An 18,078-nucleotide genomic window follows, 5' to 3' on the forward strand; every position below is an offset into this window, starting at 1 on the left:
AGGCGCCCGTGACGAGCGCCACGCGCCCGGACCAGCGCTCCATGGCCGCGGCCCGGCCCGGCCCCGCCGCCGCCGCCGCGCACAATGCGCCGCCCGGCCCCGGACACGCCCACGAGCGCCGCGGGACACGCCCCCTCCGTGAAGATGGCCACGCCCCCTCCGCGGGGCCGGTCACGCCCCCGCAAGGGGGCCGCGCCCCCTACCACAACCACGCCTCCAAATGTAGATGACCACGCCCCTTTGTCGCAACCACGCCCCCTCCACGGCCACGCCTCCTGTTACAGCCACGCCCCCTGCASCTGGTACGCGTTGAGGGTGCCGGGTCTCTGCAAAAAGTATTGAAAAATCATCTTTTTTTTTTTTTTTCTCTCTCTATCTCTCTTTTCTCCCCTCTTCCTAGACTACTTCTGCTTCTGTGTTGCTGCAGGCAGAAGGATATGGCTAATAAGTGCAGCACTATCTTAGCTAACTGGCATCAACACTCGTCCCAGGAATATTCGCTCAGATCACAACTACCTCCCTGAAGCTACACAGACTGAAAGGGGAGCTCTCCCTCTGCATCAAAGAGCAAGAATTCAAACTGCTGGAAGTGAGTGGTTAAAGCAGAAACTGTACGCCAACTTTTACTATGCATATTAATAAATATTCTTTATTTAAATTTTGCACATTGCGCTTTAACATATTACATCCAAAACATTTTGCCAATGGATGTCTACTTTGTAAAATCTTATATTCAGCTCATTGTCATTCTGTACAGAATTATAGGTACAACATTACTTTGCCACTAGTTTGCTTCTTGTAAGTCTCACAGTAAGAGAAACATTTAATGAAAAGAGATGGTTTAAATTATAAGAGAGGCTTGCACAGCTACTCAACTAAAGATACAAGCCTGGAGAAAGAACAAAATTAATGAAGTCACCTCCACCAGCCTCCCCCCAAAGAAAAACAAGAAAAAAAAATCACATTAATTTAAGATAAAATTTTGCCATAAGTCACTAAATTAAGTTTTAGAAAGAGAAGGCGCAGTAGTCATCTTGAGAATTTCAATGAAAGACAGAGCTATTTTATTGTATTTAGTTTGCTCCAGCCGTTGTCAACCAACCGTTACAAATGGGCCTCTTGTGATCATTTAAGCGGCAGTATTTATTAAATTTCTCCTTCAGATGCTGTCGGTATTGTTCTCTATTGCTGTAAAAAGACTTGTTGTTTGCCATAAAGGACTGTATTTCATCTTGTGAGATAAAGATCTCCTCATCAGAAGTGCATTCAGATTCATCCTACAAATGAAAACAAGGACGTAAGAACTCGAGCCCTCCTATACCATACACCTATACCATACACCTGTCCTTCATTTTCACATGGTGTCCGTAGTTGTTCAGAAGACGTAATCTTCATATCACACCACCACAAGAAGTCTTAACTTGTTAATCCAGTCACTTGAATCACAGCGCTCTGCTACTTCTTGAATAAGAGGCAGCCTGGAGTCACGACCTCTAGCAAAATTACCTTCGGTCTTAGCTAGTTTCCACTGGGAGAGGAGAGCTTGTACTGGATGTTCACATGCAGTACGTAAAAGCAAGGAGAAGGGGAAGGAACGGAAGAAAATTGTCTATGGAATCTGTGCTGGGATTTGAGACAGGAAGGCAACAATAATGCAACATTTCAAGACATAATACAACTGTCAATAACGAATACTGATAATACAACTAAGTTGCAGCAATAAGCAATTCCTCCTTCCTTGCAAAGCAACAGAATTACTTACTTTACAGAGAAARTGTAAAAGCAAACAAACTAAATGCCAGGAGAGCAGGCTATGAGCCTCTGGCTCAGATATGTTACTTGCTGCAAGAGTTCTTCATTGACATTTGAGTTAAAAACCTCCACCCCAATGATTCCAAGCTACAATTTAAAAGCCGGAGTAAGTGGTTACTTACAAGGAGTTCCACTAAGCTCTTGGCACCTTTTCCAGTATCAGGAACAAGTGACGTTTCTGTGGGTTCAGCAAACTGTGACACATTTTTCATATGCTCAAACCAAGGCAACTGCTGCCCGCTTTTTTCTGAGCTACAGCAGCTTTCAGCATGTGTGTCTTTGGTCTTATCACGATGAAACTCTGTGTGCATATTTCCTGAGGTCTCTCTGTTACCTGGATCTGCAATACAGCTTCCAAGTTTCTGCATCTAAAAGTGAAAACATCTGTAGTCAACTACCAGCCAGATTAAAAATGAAAGAATTCAAGTTTCAGAAGGAGGTGAGAGGGGGGAAAAAAAAGCAAAAGAGTGCAAAAATATTTTGTCAATGAAGACTTTGCTTAATTCACAAGAGGCGTGGGAGGAGAGCAGCACGTTAATTCACAAAAATTTATTCTAGGAAGGACTTCCATTACAAAAGTTTGCATGGAGACAACATAGATCTTCTATGACATATCATTTGCTAAATTAGTCACCATCCAAATTGGAGATATGGTTAGCAATTTTACAATGCATGCAACTAAAAAGTATTGTGATGTAAGCTAAGATCCTTACATGTTCATTTTCACACTTCAAAGTTTTACTTTTCTTTTTCTTCTTTTTGTTTTTGCCTTTTGTGTTCTCTTCTGAATTAGCCCAACACTCCACACAGCTATCTCCATCCTCCTCTTTGTCATCACAGCGATGGACACATGAATCATCTCCTGTAAGAGACAGGGAAATGCATTCTCAGATACACTTTTTGTTTTGTACACTAAAACAATATTAAACTCTTGCCAAACCTACCATTTTCATCATGGTTACAAATGCCTTCCGTGCAGGCCACATCTGATCCCTCTCGAGATCCTGTTTCACTGCCCTCCATGCTAGATGAATAGCCACAGTCACTACCATTACAATGTGGAGACAAACCTGAGATGAAGTGAAAAATTACCGTCATCTCTAGCAGCTTTTACACATTCTTTATTAATACCTCTGCCAACAGGTGTTTCTTTAAATGTAAGAAAATAAACATTTTAGACCTCTAACTTTTTTAGAAGATTATCTGAACACCACTACCAGATGAATGAGTTTTAAAATGTGAAATTATGAAATTTGACATACCTTTCTTTATTTTAGGTGAGCCTAATAGGGTACCACTACTAGGACAGGTGCAAGAAGTGCTTTCATTAGTAACAATTACTTCTACACAATTGTTAGCCTCTTCTGCGCTACCGCAGGCGTTGCAACTATTTTCGATGAAATCTGAACTTTCCTTAAAACAAACAAACAAAAAATGCTGGTATTGAAAGTAGCTCAGCCAGCACCTTTCAAAAGAATAACCTTTCCGCGAATAACAACAGCCAACAGTGACTGATAATAGACACTTTCTTATGATTCTTCAGAAGTAAAAGACAATTCCAATTCTCTACTTTCCGAAAACACAATAATATGATCTGCAGTTAGCAGAATTTTAGTTTGGCCAAGATGTAGAATGATAACTAAATTTATTCATCAACCTGTTTAACCAAACACACACAAAAAAAGCTTCTCTAAAAAAAATTAACAGTAGTTGTCTTTGATTAGCATTTGAATTGGCATATTAGAGTGAACTTTAAGAAATGAAAATCCAAAAGACATTCTAGCATACTTAATCACATAGATTTAAGATTAAATTTATGACTTAAAAGAAACCAAAGAGTTCCAGCCAAATGTTTACAAAAAGACTTCACTAATCTGAAAAAGCAGATTCCAGTAGTTACCAAAACCAGTTCCCAGAAACAAAATACAGTAAAAGCCTCTTRAGCATTCTAAAATTCAGTACAGAGACGAGAAACAAAGCACCACATTAAAAGTCTAGTTATCTAGCACCTGTTAGCAGACACTAAGAGTTATCAATGTTTACCTTGGCTTGATTTATTTCCTTCTCTTCTGTTGTCTGCAAAGGAGCAGGGACCTCACACACACACTTATTTTTCCGCCTGTTCTTTCGTTTTTGGCGCTTCTTCTCTTGTTTAAGCTCTCGTACCCTTTCTTCTTCTGAAAACTCTTCGCAGAGCTGTTCCAATCGACTAATACCCTGCACTTTTTCCACAGCCATCTGTTTACAAGATTTTAGATCTATTTATAGATTTTAATCATAACTCAAGCTTTTACATTTATAAAGAAAAAGGAGAAGGAAAATAACTAACAACTACTTTTTATGTTAAAGTCACAGCAACACAACTATCGGTACCAGAAGAAAAACTGTCCATTCACATTTAGTCATTACACACTCTCTTTCAGCAGTCTAAATGTACATAGGAACATTTATTTAACTTAGGGCCCACATTCACAACTTTTAGTCAAAAGTAATGCACTTTTGTGGATCTGTATTTACACGATAGACGCTTTAATTATGTAACACAACACAGGGGAGAAACACAAATCTTCYGCAACTTTCCGACTAGGACAACCACTGAAAAAAGTCAGATCACTTAACTGATTTTTAAGCACTCAAATTTTTAAGGTGTAGGTAAGGCAGAAATACAGTATGCACCTAAATTCATATTAATGAACAGCAATATGCTCAAAACAGGTACAGATATGTCTGAAAAACACACCACCACAAAGGCAATTACGTGCCACAGTACGTCTAGTCCAACACAATTTCTCTTTTTCTGTTACTATAGAAGTAATGAATTTCCCCAATTCCCCAATTATGAATATAACAAGCAAAAAAGGTGAAGACACATCTACTGATATTTGTGTAAAATATACCTAGGGAATGTATTAAATAAATTCATCAGAGTTCTGTATAAAGTTCCAGAGCAGAGAGTTACAGGAAGTCTCTGAAGTTAGCCACGGAGCACTCCGAATGTCAGATTTAGCAGTCGTAGCTAATTCAAAAGCACATCCCCCATTTTTACTAATTACTCAAACTGTTGAACTGCTTAAACCTGCTGTAGCCAGAGCTGCTTCAAGAGCTAGAAGTAGCAGTAACCTCACTGTAAATGAAAAACAGAGAAAATCCTGCACACCGTAGTGTGTGTTAGGAGCAAAAGCAAATGAGTGCCCATCTCCAGYGTTTCAGGACACTTCACTGCAGATCGCAACTCTGCTTTAATATATATTGCTATTATACAGCTGCTGCCTACAGTTAACAAGGGATAAAACGCAAGACCTGGAAAGCTCCTTCCCTCCCAATGTTAGCAGAAAGCAGAAAAAGAATTTAGTGTAAATGCACACAGTTATTACAGTACTACAGGTGCACGTTAGATTTGCTACCTCAAAGCTTTTGCGTAAAGCATCGACGCCCAGGTAGAAAAGCATCTGCCAYGTTTGTTCCTCAGCTCGCAACTTTTGCCAGATTCGGTGCAATCTTTCATAAAGATGAATGCCCAGGCAGGTCAAAACTTCTTCTTGGGCTATGTCTATTGTCTTGGCATGTCTTTCTCTTCGTCTAAAGAAAAAGTCAATCCAAAGCATGGATRCTGTTAAAATAGCTGGAAGTCTACCAAAAGAGCAAAGCAGTTTAATGAAGTATTTCTTAAATGTACAACTGAAGATGTGTTTGCATGAACAGCTTTTTTAAATCAACTGCTACTGTGCTGCATGCAGATGTAAAATAGAAAAGACCAGGTCAAAATAAATAATAATTAGGAAACCACTACTTTCCTGACATATTCATCTGTGCAACGCCCTGTAAAGCTGTGCTACTCCTTCCACCCTGCGACTTCCAAGGGCATTACACTACCAGCCTCTGCTTACTGTTAGGAGAGGGTATCTGCAGAGTTTTAATGTCCAAGAGAAGCAGCCATTYAATTCCTAGAATATTTATTTTATAGCAAATATTTCAGCTTCCTGGACACTGTGTCAGTGTCAGTTAAAGTTCATCAACGCGCATGTAAGTTCATACATACTCACCTTGCAACAAAGTGTTTCAGTACTAATCTGTATCTACCATCTGTTAAGGAAAATAACTACAAAATGTTTTTCCCTCCTAGTCACGCAACTGTGACCTAGTTGTAAATTAAGCTCAGAATGGTATTTTTCATTAAAGAATTTTAAGATGCTAAAATAAGTTCAGAAACCAATACAATAAACGAATGGCTACAAAATTATGTTGAACACTTGGCATTCAGTACAACTTTCACCCAAGGCTCTCTTTCTATTTCACGTATTTTGAACACTTCAGTGAAAAGCGGGTAGCTCTAATGACTGAACAAATGAACTAGAAAACATTTAGCAATAACTTTCAGTCTCAGCATTAGAGCTAAATATACTTTAAAGTTAAAAGCATATATAAAGTCTTCACTATTTTGAAGCACTACCTTGCAAATATACTTCAATATAAATATTTACATTCAGAAGTTTAGCACACAGCAGAGGCAAAAAATCACTTTTGCAAAATACATTCAACAATAAAATAAAGAAGCAAAGCGCTAGATAGCCCACTCTAGCAAATTACATACTCATACCCTCCTGCGAACTCTGGTTCAGCTCGACCCAGCAGGTGTGCAATGAAATCTGTCTCGCAGCAGACGTGTATGTGACGCTCGTGGGGACAGCAGCGCAGGCCCTCGTAAAGTGCAGCGCAGTAGCCCTTTTCTTTGCTGCAGTCTAGCTCACCAATAAGAATATTGTAGGCCCGAAGTACTTTATTTTTGCAGTCAGTGCAAAACCTGTATCAAAACAGAACATAACACAACTGAATTCTTTTTCAAGCAGAAATTTAGAGCAGCCTAATCTAAGTTACAACATACTGAGCTACGCAATAGTACATGCTGTATTTAAACTAAGTTTACYGATGTTTATGTTACTTCAAAAGGTAAAATAGTAACACTGGGAGTAAGCCATGTAAGTTTATTATATAGACAACCTATGATATATTGTAAGTCTTTATATGAATTTTCACATTCCAAGGCATAAATCAGATAATGGTTAATATGAAGAAATTTATGGAAGGGTATATAATTCCATATTTGTTCAAAAATCAGGAATTTGGCAGTGAAATCCATTTTAGTACAAGCCGGCACAATATTCCTCAAGTAGCACACTCCAGGTTACTTTACAGCAATTAAATATACTCGAGTGACAAACAATGAGAAAAAAAGTTCTCTTTGTTGCCTGCTGTGCAAGATTCCTGTTTCAACTACTACAAATCTCTTTTAAATATATTTTGCATTATTAGGTTACTACACAGGCAGCCAAATGAAGTTTACTCATAACACAATGTATTCAGCTTAAACATGTGATAGCTCAAATAGCTATACTACTCTTTTATTAGTTATGAAGTCAATTATAATTAAAATAAAACCAGACTAAGCTCATTCTCTTTTAAAATAGTAGCCATCTTCAAGAAGCCACAAAGTTGCTAGCTATATTACTCTAAAAATGCGAGGCAGACAAGCTGCTCACATTTAACTTTCAGCTTGAAAAGCTTGCTCTTCGTGTCATCTCTGGAGAGGGCTTTTTCCTTCCCTATTTTGTCCAGTCACATGACAATATAAAGTGAAATATATTTTGATGTCTGATAGACATAAGACAACAGGCTAATTTATGTGCTGGAAGGAAATAAAACAGCAGGATTACTGCAGGTTAGCGTCAGGAATTCTGCCAACAAAATGTTTAATGTCACAGAAGATTAAAAGTTTCCACACTTTGTTTCCAAAGTGTTATTTCCACCACCACCCACACACCCATCTGCGCCCCCACAGCCTATATCAAAACCTTGAGACTACTGGAAATTAAAACTTTTTCAGCAGTATGATAACTGCCATACACATGCAACAGTAATTTAGTGGCCTATTTTTTTCCTGCAAGAGAGAAGTAACAGCACTTGCACTTAACACCTGTTTTAAAAGTCATTTATAAGCAACACCAAGCCTAAAAACCTCCTCCTGCTTCCATCAGTTAACCTCACATTATTCTGAATTTGCATATATTCCCTAAAAACCTAGAAAACTGTTCCAATAGAATGGGCTACTTCTTTTAGAAGAAACAGCTCAATTACCATCACAAAAAAAAAAGGAGTTCTGTGTGTAGAAAACATCAACTTGAACATTGTTTTACTAAGAATATACAAACTGAATACTAATTTTGCACTGAAAGGAACCCAAGATTCCCTCTCACACACACAAGTTGCAAGACTCCTGTATTCCTATTAAAATATGATGAAAAATACATAAAACATACTCAACCATCAACAACAATTTTATAATTTAATCCTAACAAAAAAAAAAAAAAGCATGAAATTTACACATATTGATTCTCAAGAACACGCAGCACGTATTACCCAACATGAAGGCCTCTGGATTCTCTTACTGTACCTGTGTTTTCGTAGATATGTTTCTAATGTTTCTAAAAGACAACTAGAATCAATTAAAACTACTTCATCCCTGCATTCCTGGGACATGAGTTCCCACACATCCATCCAACAGCCCCTGCAAAAAATACAATAAATCGTAAGGAACAAATAGTGGACATTATTCTTTTAGGAGGAGGGTAAAAGAAGCAAAATAAAGCATCTTTAGTTTACCTGACTGCTCCCTGGAAAGGTCCATAGTGGAAAGTGATCCTACACTTGCTSTCCTTCCTGCTGTCTTCACTAGTTTTCTTATCTGCATTTAATTTCTCTGTACTGAGTGTGCTACTGCTCCCTTCACTGTAGCACAGTATTAAAAAGAAGTTTTAAACCTATACTATAGGTTACCAAGTCTACTACAAGCTCGTTATTTTTCCTAAAAAAATGCTACTAAAACACTTCAGTACTCCTTAATTTACTCTGAATAGTGTATTGGCTAAGCCTGGACTTCCAGAAAAGCTAAGGACAGCCGAGATACAAGTTTTTTTGTCCACGCTCACAGACCCAGAATCATAATGATTTTAAAACATAGCTTTTTTTTTTTCCCCCCCCTCTCCTCCATATTATAACCTGAAGCATAAATGCATATGAGCTTTAACATTTTTGGAAAATTGCATTTCAAATGRCAATTTAAGAAAGTCATACTTCCACATCTCTGTCACCACAGAGAAATCATTTAAAAACCTACACTTATCRTCCAAAACTTGTTAAGAGCTTTACCCTAAAGCTACATACATTTACTGTACTTGAACTTGTATACATCAGAAATGCTATTTAAAAAGCTTATATTTTGCTGCATTAAGAGTAAGTCATGTTTACATTGACATTGTTGTTGACATTTTATCTGAAAAGTCATTTCTGCTTAAGCTCATGCATAGGTAAAATAGAGTAGGAAAAAAACACTCCTATTTAATAATTAGTACTTTTAAGAGTACRTATTTATACTATTATCTCTGTAAATTGCCAGATTTGTATTTGCATGTTTGTTTCTGAGAAGTTAAAAGCTCCTTAYCCCCAAACGAAACAGAACAGTGACAGAGAATGTCAAGCAACTCTCAGGTGGCATTAGCTTGTATTTGTAATTAGAGAACTTACATAATTAAATGCACAATTACAACTCAGAGCTTCTCTTTTTGGTTGTTTTTTTAACAAACGGACTAACAAAGGCACAATTTGCCCAAAGACATTTTTTCGCAATGAAGATGAGCAGAAGCTTCAAATGGATAAACTTATTTTGTAATATCATCCCCTATGACATCTCCCTGYCTAGGCTGTTAGCACATTTGCTTCCACTCCAGGCAGCAGATTTTACTTGGAGAAATATCAGTACTGATACACCGTGATCACTTCAGCAGCATAATAAATGAATATTGACTGAGCAAGCGGAATGCAAGCCACACTTCCTAAGTAAACTACACTGACGGTCCACACATCATGTGACCACATAAAGCCCAAAGCTTTACTTTTAATACATTAAAATATTGTTCTTCCACACATTACTATTAGCCTGTCACTGTYCAAAATACTACAGTGATTTAGTCTAGCATAAAGTGAGCAAATAAAAGCAACATGATCTATTCTTTCAGTTTCGCATTTATTTTGTTTGGCCAAAATGGTACATAGATTCCAGCATACACATTTTAAAATAGAAATAATTAAGATTACCATAAGCAAAATGAAGAGGTTTAACACTTTCATAAAGCTTCAAAATTACTTTTTCTTTCTTCTTCTTGTATATAAATCTATAKATTATTTTATTAAATATAAGCTTTAAACCAATTATATGAAACATCTGTAAATAGGAGATAATCACTATCTACTACTATTCTCAAGGAGTGCAAGTAAAATGAAGTGTCAAATTCCACATGCCTAACATCTCAGGGGAATCAGTCTAAACCCAAAGAGACTAAAGTCCACACAGAAAATTACAGGCCCTGAAACTGTAAACCCCAAACAATCTTTGACAGCCTGCATGCTTAACCAGAAACAGAACACAAGCGACTAGAAAAATGTCAATATGCAACAACTWACCATAGTGGTTCAATTCACTGGTCATCACCTCATTAAGACAAYGAACAAGATGCACGCCAGGCATTAATGCTGCCCAAAATTCCTGGGCATTCCTGTTCTTCTCCCTCACAAAACTTTTGAAATCTACCACAGCACAAATGGTTTGGACACTTCTACTCTGGCAAGCAAACCTCACGTGTAAGAACTGATCTCTGTGCTTAAGAAGTAACAAGTATCCGTAGTTCCATTCCTTAAAYAGTAGTTCCATATTTTAGATTGGATTCTGCACATTAAGCTTACCCCAAAGGTTTTGGTTTGTGCGTGTCCAGGGAGTGTAACTGACACCTCTTGTTCTTCTTGCTTTTGGGAATTGCATCTATCATATCATTCAGTTTGGACCTACAGAAAAATGCCAAAAGTGTAACTTTAATAGCATGAAAATATAATAATCCACAAAATTTAAAGGCAACAATTCAGCTCATGTGTCAGAGTACTCTAATGAACACTAAATCTAAATATTCTCTCCACATCCTCAATTACTTTTACTGTTTACTCATTATGAGCCACAAACTTGTAGCAGTCCAGGAAAGTAAAATTAAGATTGTTTCCACCCTTATATACTCTACAACCTAAAATAGCTACTACATGATTTTACTTCATAAATAATAAAACTGGAACAATGACAACTAGTGAAGTACTAAGTGCAAATTATCTGTTCCAAGTTATACCTGTCTTGGCTTCCAAATCTCTCTCCCCAGCTCTGCACTAACCTCTTCGCACTGGCCTGCTAAGTGGAGCACGAAGCAGCAGGAGCTGAAGCCAGCTGGAAGGCACAAGCACCCTGTGGTGAGCAGTCGCTGTCTGCTCTGTTGACAGCCGAAAAACAAATGGCACTGAGGCTACATATTGTGCTAGCCAAACGCAGAGGGTTTCCCTTCCCCAGTGTTACTGTTCTACTGTTCTACACGTACATGTTCTACTATGTACATTGTCTACTCAGAGTAGAGGGGTGAAGAAGCCTTTTTTTCCAGAGATCATGGAAAACTCACTGCACCTATTTGGAGACTAATGGCTAAGCATTTTAATACCGTCATCTTTCAGCTGCCATCAGAGCACTGCAACTGATAATACAAAAGATGAAGTCCTTTGGGTTTGGTTATTTTTTCTCCAGGTTAGGCAGACCAACAACTAGATTAACCTGACTGTATAAGACAGGCATGAGCTATCAGACGAAAACCTGCAATGATTCAGTATCTCTAACATGGAAGCTAACGAAGAACAACGTATGCAGAAGCTGCTTCTTCCTTTCCCCAGATGATAAGAGTGATGTGAAGGGTTTTAAGATAGTTGTGGGTTTAACTTACCCGTGCACATAAAATAGTGTATAAAGCTTCTTTGCATCAGTCATACAGCTTCGAGTTACAGAAAGAACCCCCTTTGGCCCTACTGTTAGGGGCTCAAGTGCTGGATTTCCAGACTCAACAAGTTGAGAAAACAGACGTTCCACGCTACGACGACAGCCAACACACGGGACCAACTGTGAAAGCGCACTCAAAACTTCACGTGATGTCACCATCATGGCAATATTTAGATCCTGTTGTTTAAGCATACTATGACGCTAAAAAGAGAGCAAGAAATAAAATAATTATTTTGGAGATCTTGAACTGTTCAAAGATTTCTCTGCYTTTAACTGCATTCCCTTTTTAAAATATACTTTAAATGGAAACTCTGTACAGTGCTCAGAGATGCAGGTCAATCTCTTACCACATATCACCTACAATACTTCAGGTATAAACAAAAGCATGCAAAATAATATGACAGAAGTAATTCTCCTTCAAATCTTAGGGTCTGTTCTCAACTATTTTTTTCTCCTCTTGTTCTCTCCTCATACCACTCAAAGCATCAGATACTTTTTTTTCCCAGAGGAACAGCACATTTGTCCCATCTTTAGCATCAAAGAGCCCACTGCTCCCCCTGAGCTCTCACATAAAACTCCAAAAGTTTTTACTCTCTGTGCAACTCATTTTTACAACGGGCACATACGTAGGAATTTTCTAAACTCTTAAGCACTAGCTAATAATTTGCACATATGGAAATCTTTTTAAAAATGAACCTATTTGGATGAAGACATGTTTAGCAATACTTTTTGTGGAAGACTACAGGTCATTTCACATCACCGATCAAACAAATGAATTACTATTCAGTATTAAGTGTTTTAATGAGGAACATCCAATGCATGCTAATAATGAAACATTAAAGAGAACATCATCTAATATTTCTTACACCAATAGACACCTTTAAGARCCTCTGCTGCTTCCTCTGCCAAACACATCCACATATAGATAAGCACATAATTTCTATTTCTTCTTGTAACTGCTGAATTACAGACTTGGACCTCAACAACACTGAATTTCCAGTAGCAGAACTGCACCAAGGAGAGAGTCCCTCCTCCACACACTGAACAACACACCCACACTCAATATCAGCACTATCAGCACTTTCCAGCTCCATCCATAAAAGCAGCGTTGTCAGTGTATTAACTGTGAGCATGATTTTTCCCTGGTTATACAAAATACAGCTTTGCCAACACAATTGTATCTACACAGGGAACATTTTGCCACAATTGTATTTTCTGTGTTATTGTTATACAATACCCATCAAACACTCCTAATGTAGGAAGSACTTATTACAATTACTGGAGAGAGAAAGAAGAAAACACCACACAATACAGCAAAAATAAATAATCCTATGGAAAGTATAAAGGCACAAACTGAAAAATATCTCCACTTCATCTTATTTCAACTCGTATTATAACAGGTAAAACTATTATTAGATGACATTTAAAGTTTGTACTCCTAAAAAAAGGGCACATTAAATAATTTGTCAAGTGGTATTTACTCTTCAGCAATCCTTCCCTTTTCAGTAATTAACAATACTAGTGACAGCAGCAGTAAAAACAAGCTATTCTCACAACACAGCTATGCTTTATGGGTAGCATATGCCTGAACTGCTGCAGTCAAGATCACACTGAAGTACAAGCTGCCAGTTCTTTCAGACACGAAGGAGCACTTTTTTTTATTTGCAACAATTTTAACAGTGTTAGAGGTATTTGTTAGTGTTAGCAGAAAAGTTTCCATTATTAAAGTTACACAGGACCACAAAACTGTCTTTCACTATTGAGCTAAAAACTATTTATAAACTAGCCCATTACTTCTATCTCAGTACAAATCGTAAGAATTTGATCTTTAAGCAACACACACTTCAGTAAGCAATTCAAAAGCATTTTGAAACAAACTAAAATATATTTAGAAACTGGAGTTTCCATTAAGTATAAACTAGCAGTGACCTGAAGATGCACTTTTTAATGAGTTTCTAATTCCAATTAAAGGTTCAGCAATCTCTTCCTGTAGAGACAGCAATATACAAAAGCTGTGACGCACAGAAAATGAATGCACCCAATGCACTTTGATACCAATATTTAATTGTATATAGGTGATAACATATCTCAAGAAATTTGTTACTACGTATAGTGACAGCCTCCTGGAAAATTAAGCGCATAAACCTAAGGAAAGTAAAATCTGATACACAAACTTTTTTYAAAAAAGACTGATGGATTTACCTGAATAAACTGCTTCAATTGCRCACCGTTATTCTGATGTCCATCAAGGTTTAGCACATTATCAGGAAATTCCATCACCATCTATGTGAGAAAGAGGAAAAAAAATAAGCTTTCAGAGAGTCAAACACAGAGCGGTTAGTTTATTTTACTTTCTGGAAGGAGCACTGGGAGTGGAGAAGATGACAGAAAGGATGTTATATCCTCATTCTTTTCACATCTCAATATTGAAAGCTTGGAGAAGGATAAAAATAGCTGTTAAGATAGTGAATGTTTTACCAATTTAACTAAATGCTTCACTAATATAAGGCAGAGGCAGTCTATAAACTACAACCCTTAAAAAGCTATTTTATGATGGAGCAAAAGTTACTATATGGAACATCAGTATTACACTATTTACATCACTTGAAACCATGTCTCAATTAAAATAATTAAAAATAAATTACTGTATTTCAACACACTGAAATCCAGATTGATCCAAAAGCCTACCTAAATATGTAGAGCTATGAAGAAACAATCACTACACTTTAAYGACTTTCAGCCTAATCATTCAAAGCGCTAATTTAAAACCGTATTAATTCAAGATACTCCAAGGTATACTTTGTTTTGTATGACTGCAGCTGCAATTCTCAAGTGGCTCAAACTAAAACGTTAAGCCTACAGACAATGTGATTCCTAGTAGAGTAATTAATAATATTTCTTTTCCTTTACCAGGCAAAAAAAGGCATTTTTTTCAGGGTGAAAAAAAAAGTAAATTAATTTTGCAGTCCAAAATCTAACATAACACACACAGAAAAAAAAGAAATAAACCAATTAGGTGGAATGAAGTATAAATGACTTATTTGTCTAAACTGAAAAATACAAAACATTTTAACATGTTAAACAACAGTTTAAAATCTGAAAGATCAAGTAACGTTGAAATTAGACCTACTCTAATAGCAGTCAACTACAAAATGAAATTGTGTGATGAATTCTTCACTTGCCTCCACCTTCCTTTAATTGACTGGTAAAGAAAGAACTCCCTGCTGTCTTCACAATTGCTGACATTATCTCCAGAGACCTGATATATTTAGTTTTGCAGGCACTTGATGTTGCTCCAAAATAAACATCTATTCTYTAAGGCCAGAGAGCAAGGCAGTTTATGATCCACCACGTGCAAGAACTGCAACAGTAGTGCAGCTTTCCGGTGTCTGTGCAGAACAGCGCTGCAGWCGGTGCTAATTCTGACCTCTCCCATATTCCTCTCTCCGACTTCTCTTTCCATGCCTCTGGCCCCCACACACTTACCAGCAGCACTAGTTTTTGCTACAGAATTACAGGTTTCCTACACTGTAAATGTGATGTTCCTGAGGGGATGAGCTACGTGCAAGCAAGAGCAGTACTGGCTTCAACGMAGAGAAGAGATAATTACTCTTTTTCTCCCTTCATCTCCTACTATCAGGACCACACCCCTAGGTGCTTTGTACCACAGAGTGAAATTATCAAAGACCAAATTAATTCATGCATTGGGTTGATGAGATTTTATTAACCAGTTAAACATGAACCACCATCATGCCCTGAACTGAGGAAAAAATCCCCCATAATACCACATCAAATGCAATATCTTCTAGAGATCATAAAGGCTGCTTAAAAAAAAAAGGGGGGGGGGTTTAAATATTCAACCTTCCTTTAATTTCTAGTTGAGAGATAAGAAACAGAAAAGTAAGAGTGAACAGACTTAGTGGAGCATTGCAACTAAGCAGTTTCTACAAAGCAATGTTAAAAGTCTAAAGCGTTATAAAGCATTCATTTACTAATTTGCCACCATTGATTCACTCCTCCTAGATTCAAGGCATAGATTAAGGCTTCCAAATGAATAACAGAAATCAAATTGTCATAACGTGTTTAGCTTCTGAGAGTCTTAAAAGCGGTCAACACTACAAACAACACAATTTTTAAGCAAATCTAAAGAGATAATATTACGTTTCAAAAACAACTACATGGCTTATAATAGTTCTTAGGAATTTAAATAGCAAATTACAGAATTTGTTTAGACTCCAAGACAAGGGAGTTAAGTTCATTCACCTGTTTCTACAGCTTCACTAAGTAAAAAGCTKTCAGATCACCTAGAAATTCAAGTGTTTTTTAACAGAAAAGAACAAAAAAACGGATGCAGGACAACATTTCTTTATGGTGAGGATGACTTGCACTTACATAAATGCCTTTCATCCAGCTGGATACAAAAGTGGTTTACAGCTATAGGAACTTCTTCAATCACGACTATGGCTTTTCTCTGGTGTAAAAAGTAAAATGATAATGATAACATCGTGCAACTGCAGAAAGCCTGGGGCAGGAAGTTAAATTCCTGGACTATAATCACAAATACAATTTTAGGTCTGCAGAAGTCATCTATCTCATGCCCATTATAGCCAAATTTCTGCGCTYTCTCTTAAGCTTTTAAGTACAAAAAAAAATCCCTCAGAAGAGCACAGTAAATACTCCAGTTGRAAAACCTATAATGAATCATTTTTATTAGGGAGTGGAGGGAGAAAAAGAAATCTTAAAACTATATGGGGAATGAAGAGAGGAAGTAATACTCGAGGAGCAGACAAGACACCAGGACCTCACAGCGTTCCTAGGTAATGCTGGGTTCCCAGCTGAGCAGCCGCTGCAGGGGAGCAAGGTCTCACTTTGGACAGCTCACGGGGAAACCGCGCTGAGCTCACACACACACACACACACACACACACGTGTAACCACGATGGCAGGCCACAAAAACCAAATAAAAACCAGTGAAGGGGAATCTCGTGCATGCACTTATTTATGATGATGAAAACAAAAACACAGCAGGGAATTTCAAGCGTAGGAAAAACGTGAGAGACGTAGACAGACAAGCCTGAACAGCAGGACAGCAGGAATGGGAAAAGGTAGAAACTGCCTGAAGACACTAGTTTTTTCCCCTGAAAAATGGGAGAAATTATGCCACAAAGTTGATGAGAAATACAGCATGTCAGCCATTCTCCCATTTTAAAAGGTGAGGAGGTTAAAGCGGATACATTTTATATCACTTAAATAACACAACAGTTACCGTCACAAGACATATCACTGAAAGTAAGGGGATCCCAAATAAATAAGACACCCAATTATAATATTATTTTCAACCCATTATTTTTGCAAGCACTGAGGTAGGTAGAGGAAAAATCTCCTCCATTTGTTCCCAATTCACTGGGCCACTTCTGAACCTCCCTTTAAACAAGYGAGAGAGAGGACATGAGACCACAGAGCCTGCAAATTACGTTTATTTATCTTGCTCAGTGTTCTGGAGAAAACAAAATTCCAATAATTTCCAATTCACAAACGACACTGAAACTGCTAGATTTGTTGGCAAAAACACGGAAGCAGGTAGTGCCAGCTTTAAAATACATGTTTTTGGACAAAGCCATTAAGAACATGGTGAGTTTTTCCTTGCTCACTTAGAGATTGGATTAACTAGTCACGAAGYTGGACTTTAAATCCTCGTTCTTTATTAGCTGAAAAAAAAAAAAATGGTTTAGCCTCACGCTTAGGCTTGAATCAGCCTTGGAAAATAATTATAAGCAGACCGCGACGAGCAGCAACTTTCTCCCCACCCTGTTTTTAGCGGTGCAGAGGGAAAATAATCAGATTACAGGGGAAAGGCGGGTTAGGCCGCGGTCCCGCGGGGCCGGCCCCGGAGGCCCGCGCGGCGCGGAGGCCTCGTCGGGCGGGTGCAGCAGCAGCAGCGCGGCGGGGCCGCACTCACCGTGAGGGTGTCGTCGATGTAGAGCGGGATCTGCCGCCGCTCGAAGGGGAACTCCTCCTCGCCGTCCCTGCACACGGCCACGAGCCGCGCCATCGCCGCCGCTTCCTGCGCGCTCCTGCCAACGGCCGCGGCGTAAAGAGCGGCGCCGCCTCCGCGCCGCACTTTCAGCAGCGGCGGAGCGAGCCTGCTTTACGCCAGCGCCCGATTCGACACGCCGCCGCCRCCACCCCCCCGCCTCCCTCCGCGGGTCCCGGGAGCCCCTCGCCGCTTCACGGGCAGGGCGGGCGGCCGCAGAGGCGCTGGAGGGACCGCCGAGCAGGAGGAGGAGGTGGCGGCCCCGGCCGTGCGCGCCGGGTAAAGTCCGGCGGCCGCCGCCTGCCCGCCGCTGCCGGGGCCG

The 18,078-nt window shown here is 38.8% G+C and overlaps 1 protein-coding gene across 3 annotated transcripts in view; it reads right to left on the minus strand.

Moving 5' to 3' along the window:
- Positions 1 to 640: 640 nt before the first annotated feature.
- The window catches only part of GGNBP2 (gametogenetin binding protein 2), a 20,592-nt gene continuing 3,154 nt past the window's right edge, over positions 641 to 18,078 (minus strand). The window contains exons 1-13 of one of the 3 annotated variants that reach the window (XM_026047729.1): positions 17,682 to 17,795; positions 13,925 to 14,005; positions 11,670 to 11,923; positions 10,606 to 10,704; positions 8,261 to 8,374; positions 6,410 to 6,613; positions 5,217 to 5,391; positions 3,856 to 4,050; positions 3,075 to 3,225; positions 2,757 to 2,882; positions 2,526 to 2,674; positions 1,935 to 2,180; positions 641 to 1,277 (exon numbers count right to left, since the gene is read on the minus strand). In XM_026047729.1, coding sequence (XP_025903514.1) covers positions 1,074 to 1,277; positions 1,935 to 2,180; positions 2,526 to 2,674; positions 2,757 to 2,882; positions 3,075 to 3,225; positions 3,856 to 4,050; positions 5,217 to 5,391; positions 6,410 to 6,613; positions 8,261 to 8,374; positions 10,606 to 10,704; positions 11,670 to 11,923; positions 13,925 to 14,005; positions 17,682 to 17,774 — 2,091 coding nt within the window. In that variant the 5' untranslated portion in view covers positions 17,775 to 17,795 and the 3' untranslated portion in view covers positions 641 to 1,073. Of the gene's footprint in view, positions 1,278 to 1,934; positions 2,181 to 2,525; positions 2,675 to 2,756; positions 2,883 to 3,074; positions 3,226 to 3,855; positions 4,051 to 5,216; positions 5,392 to 6,403; positions 6,614 to 8,260; positions 8,375 to 10,605; positions 10,705 to 11,669; positions 11,924 to 13,924; positions 14,006 to 17,681; positions 17,796 to 18,078 lie in introns of those variants that run through there. The other 2 variants (XM_026047728.1, XM_026047731.1) reach the window with 2 other exon arrangements.

Source organism: Nothoprocta perdicaria, unplaced genomic scaffold, assembly GCF_003342845.1.
Source record: "Nothoprocta perdicaria isolate Ctin4 unplaced genomic scaffold, notPer1 scaffold_50, whole genome shotgun sequence".
Lineage (NCBI taxonomy): Eukaryota > Metazoa > Chordata > Aves > Tinamiformes > Tinamidae > Nothoprocta > Nothoprocta perdicaria.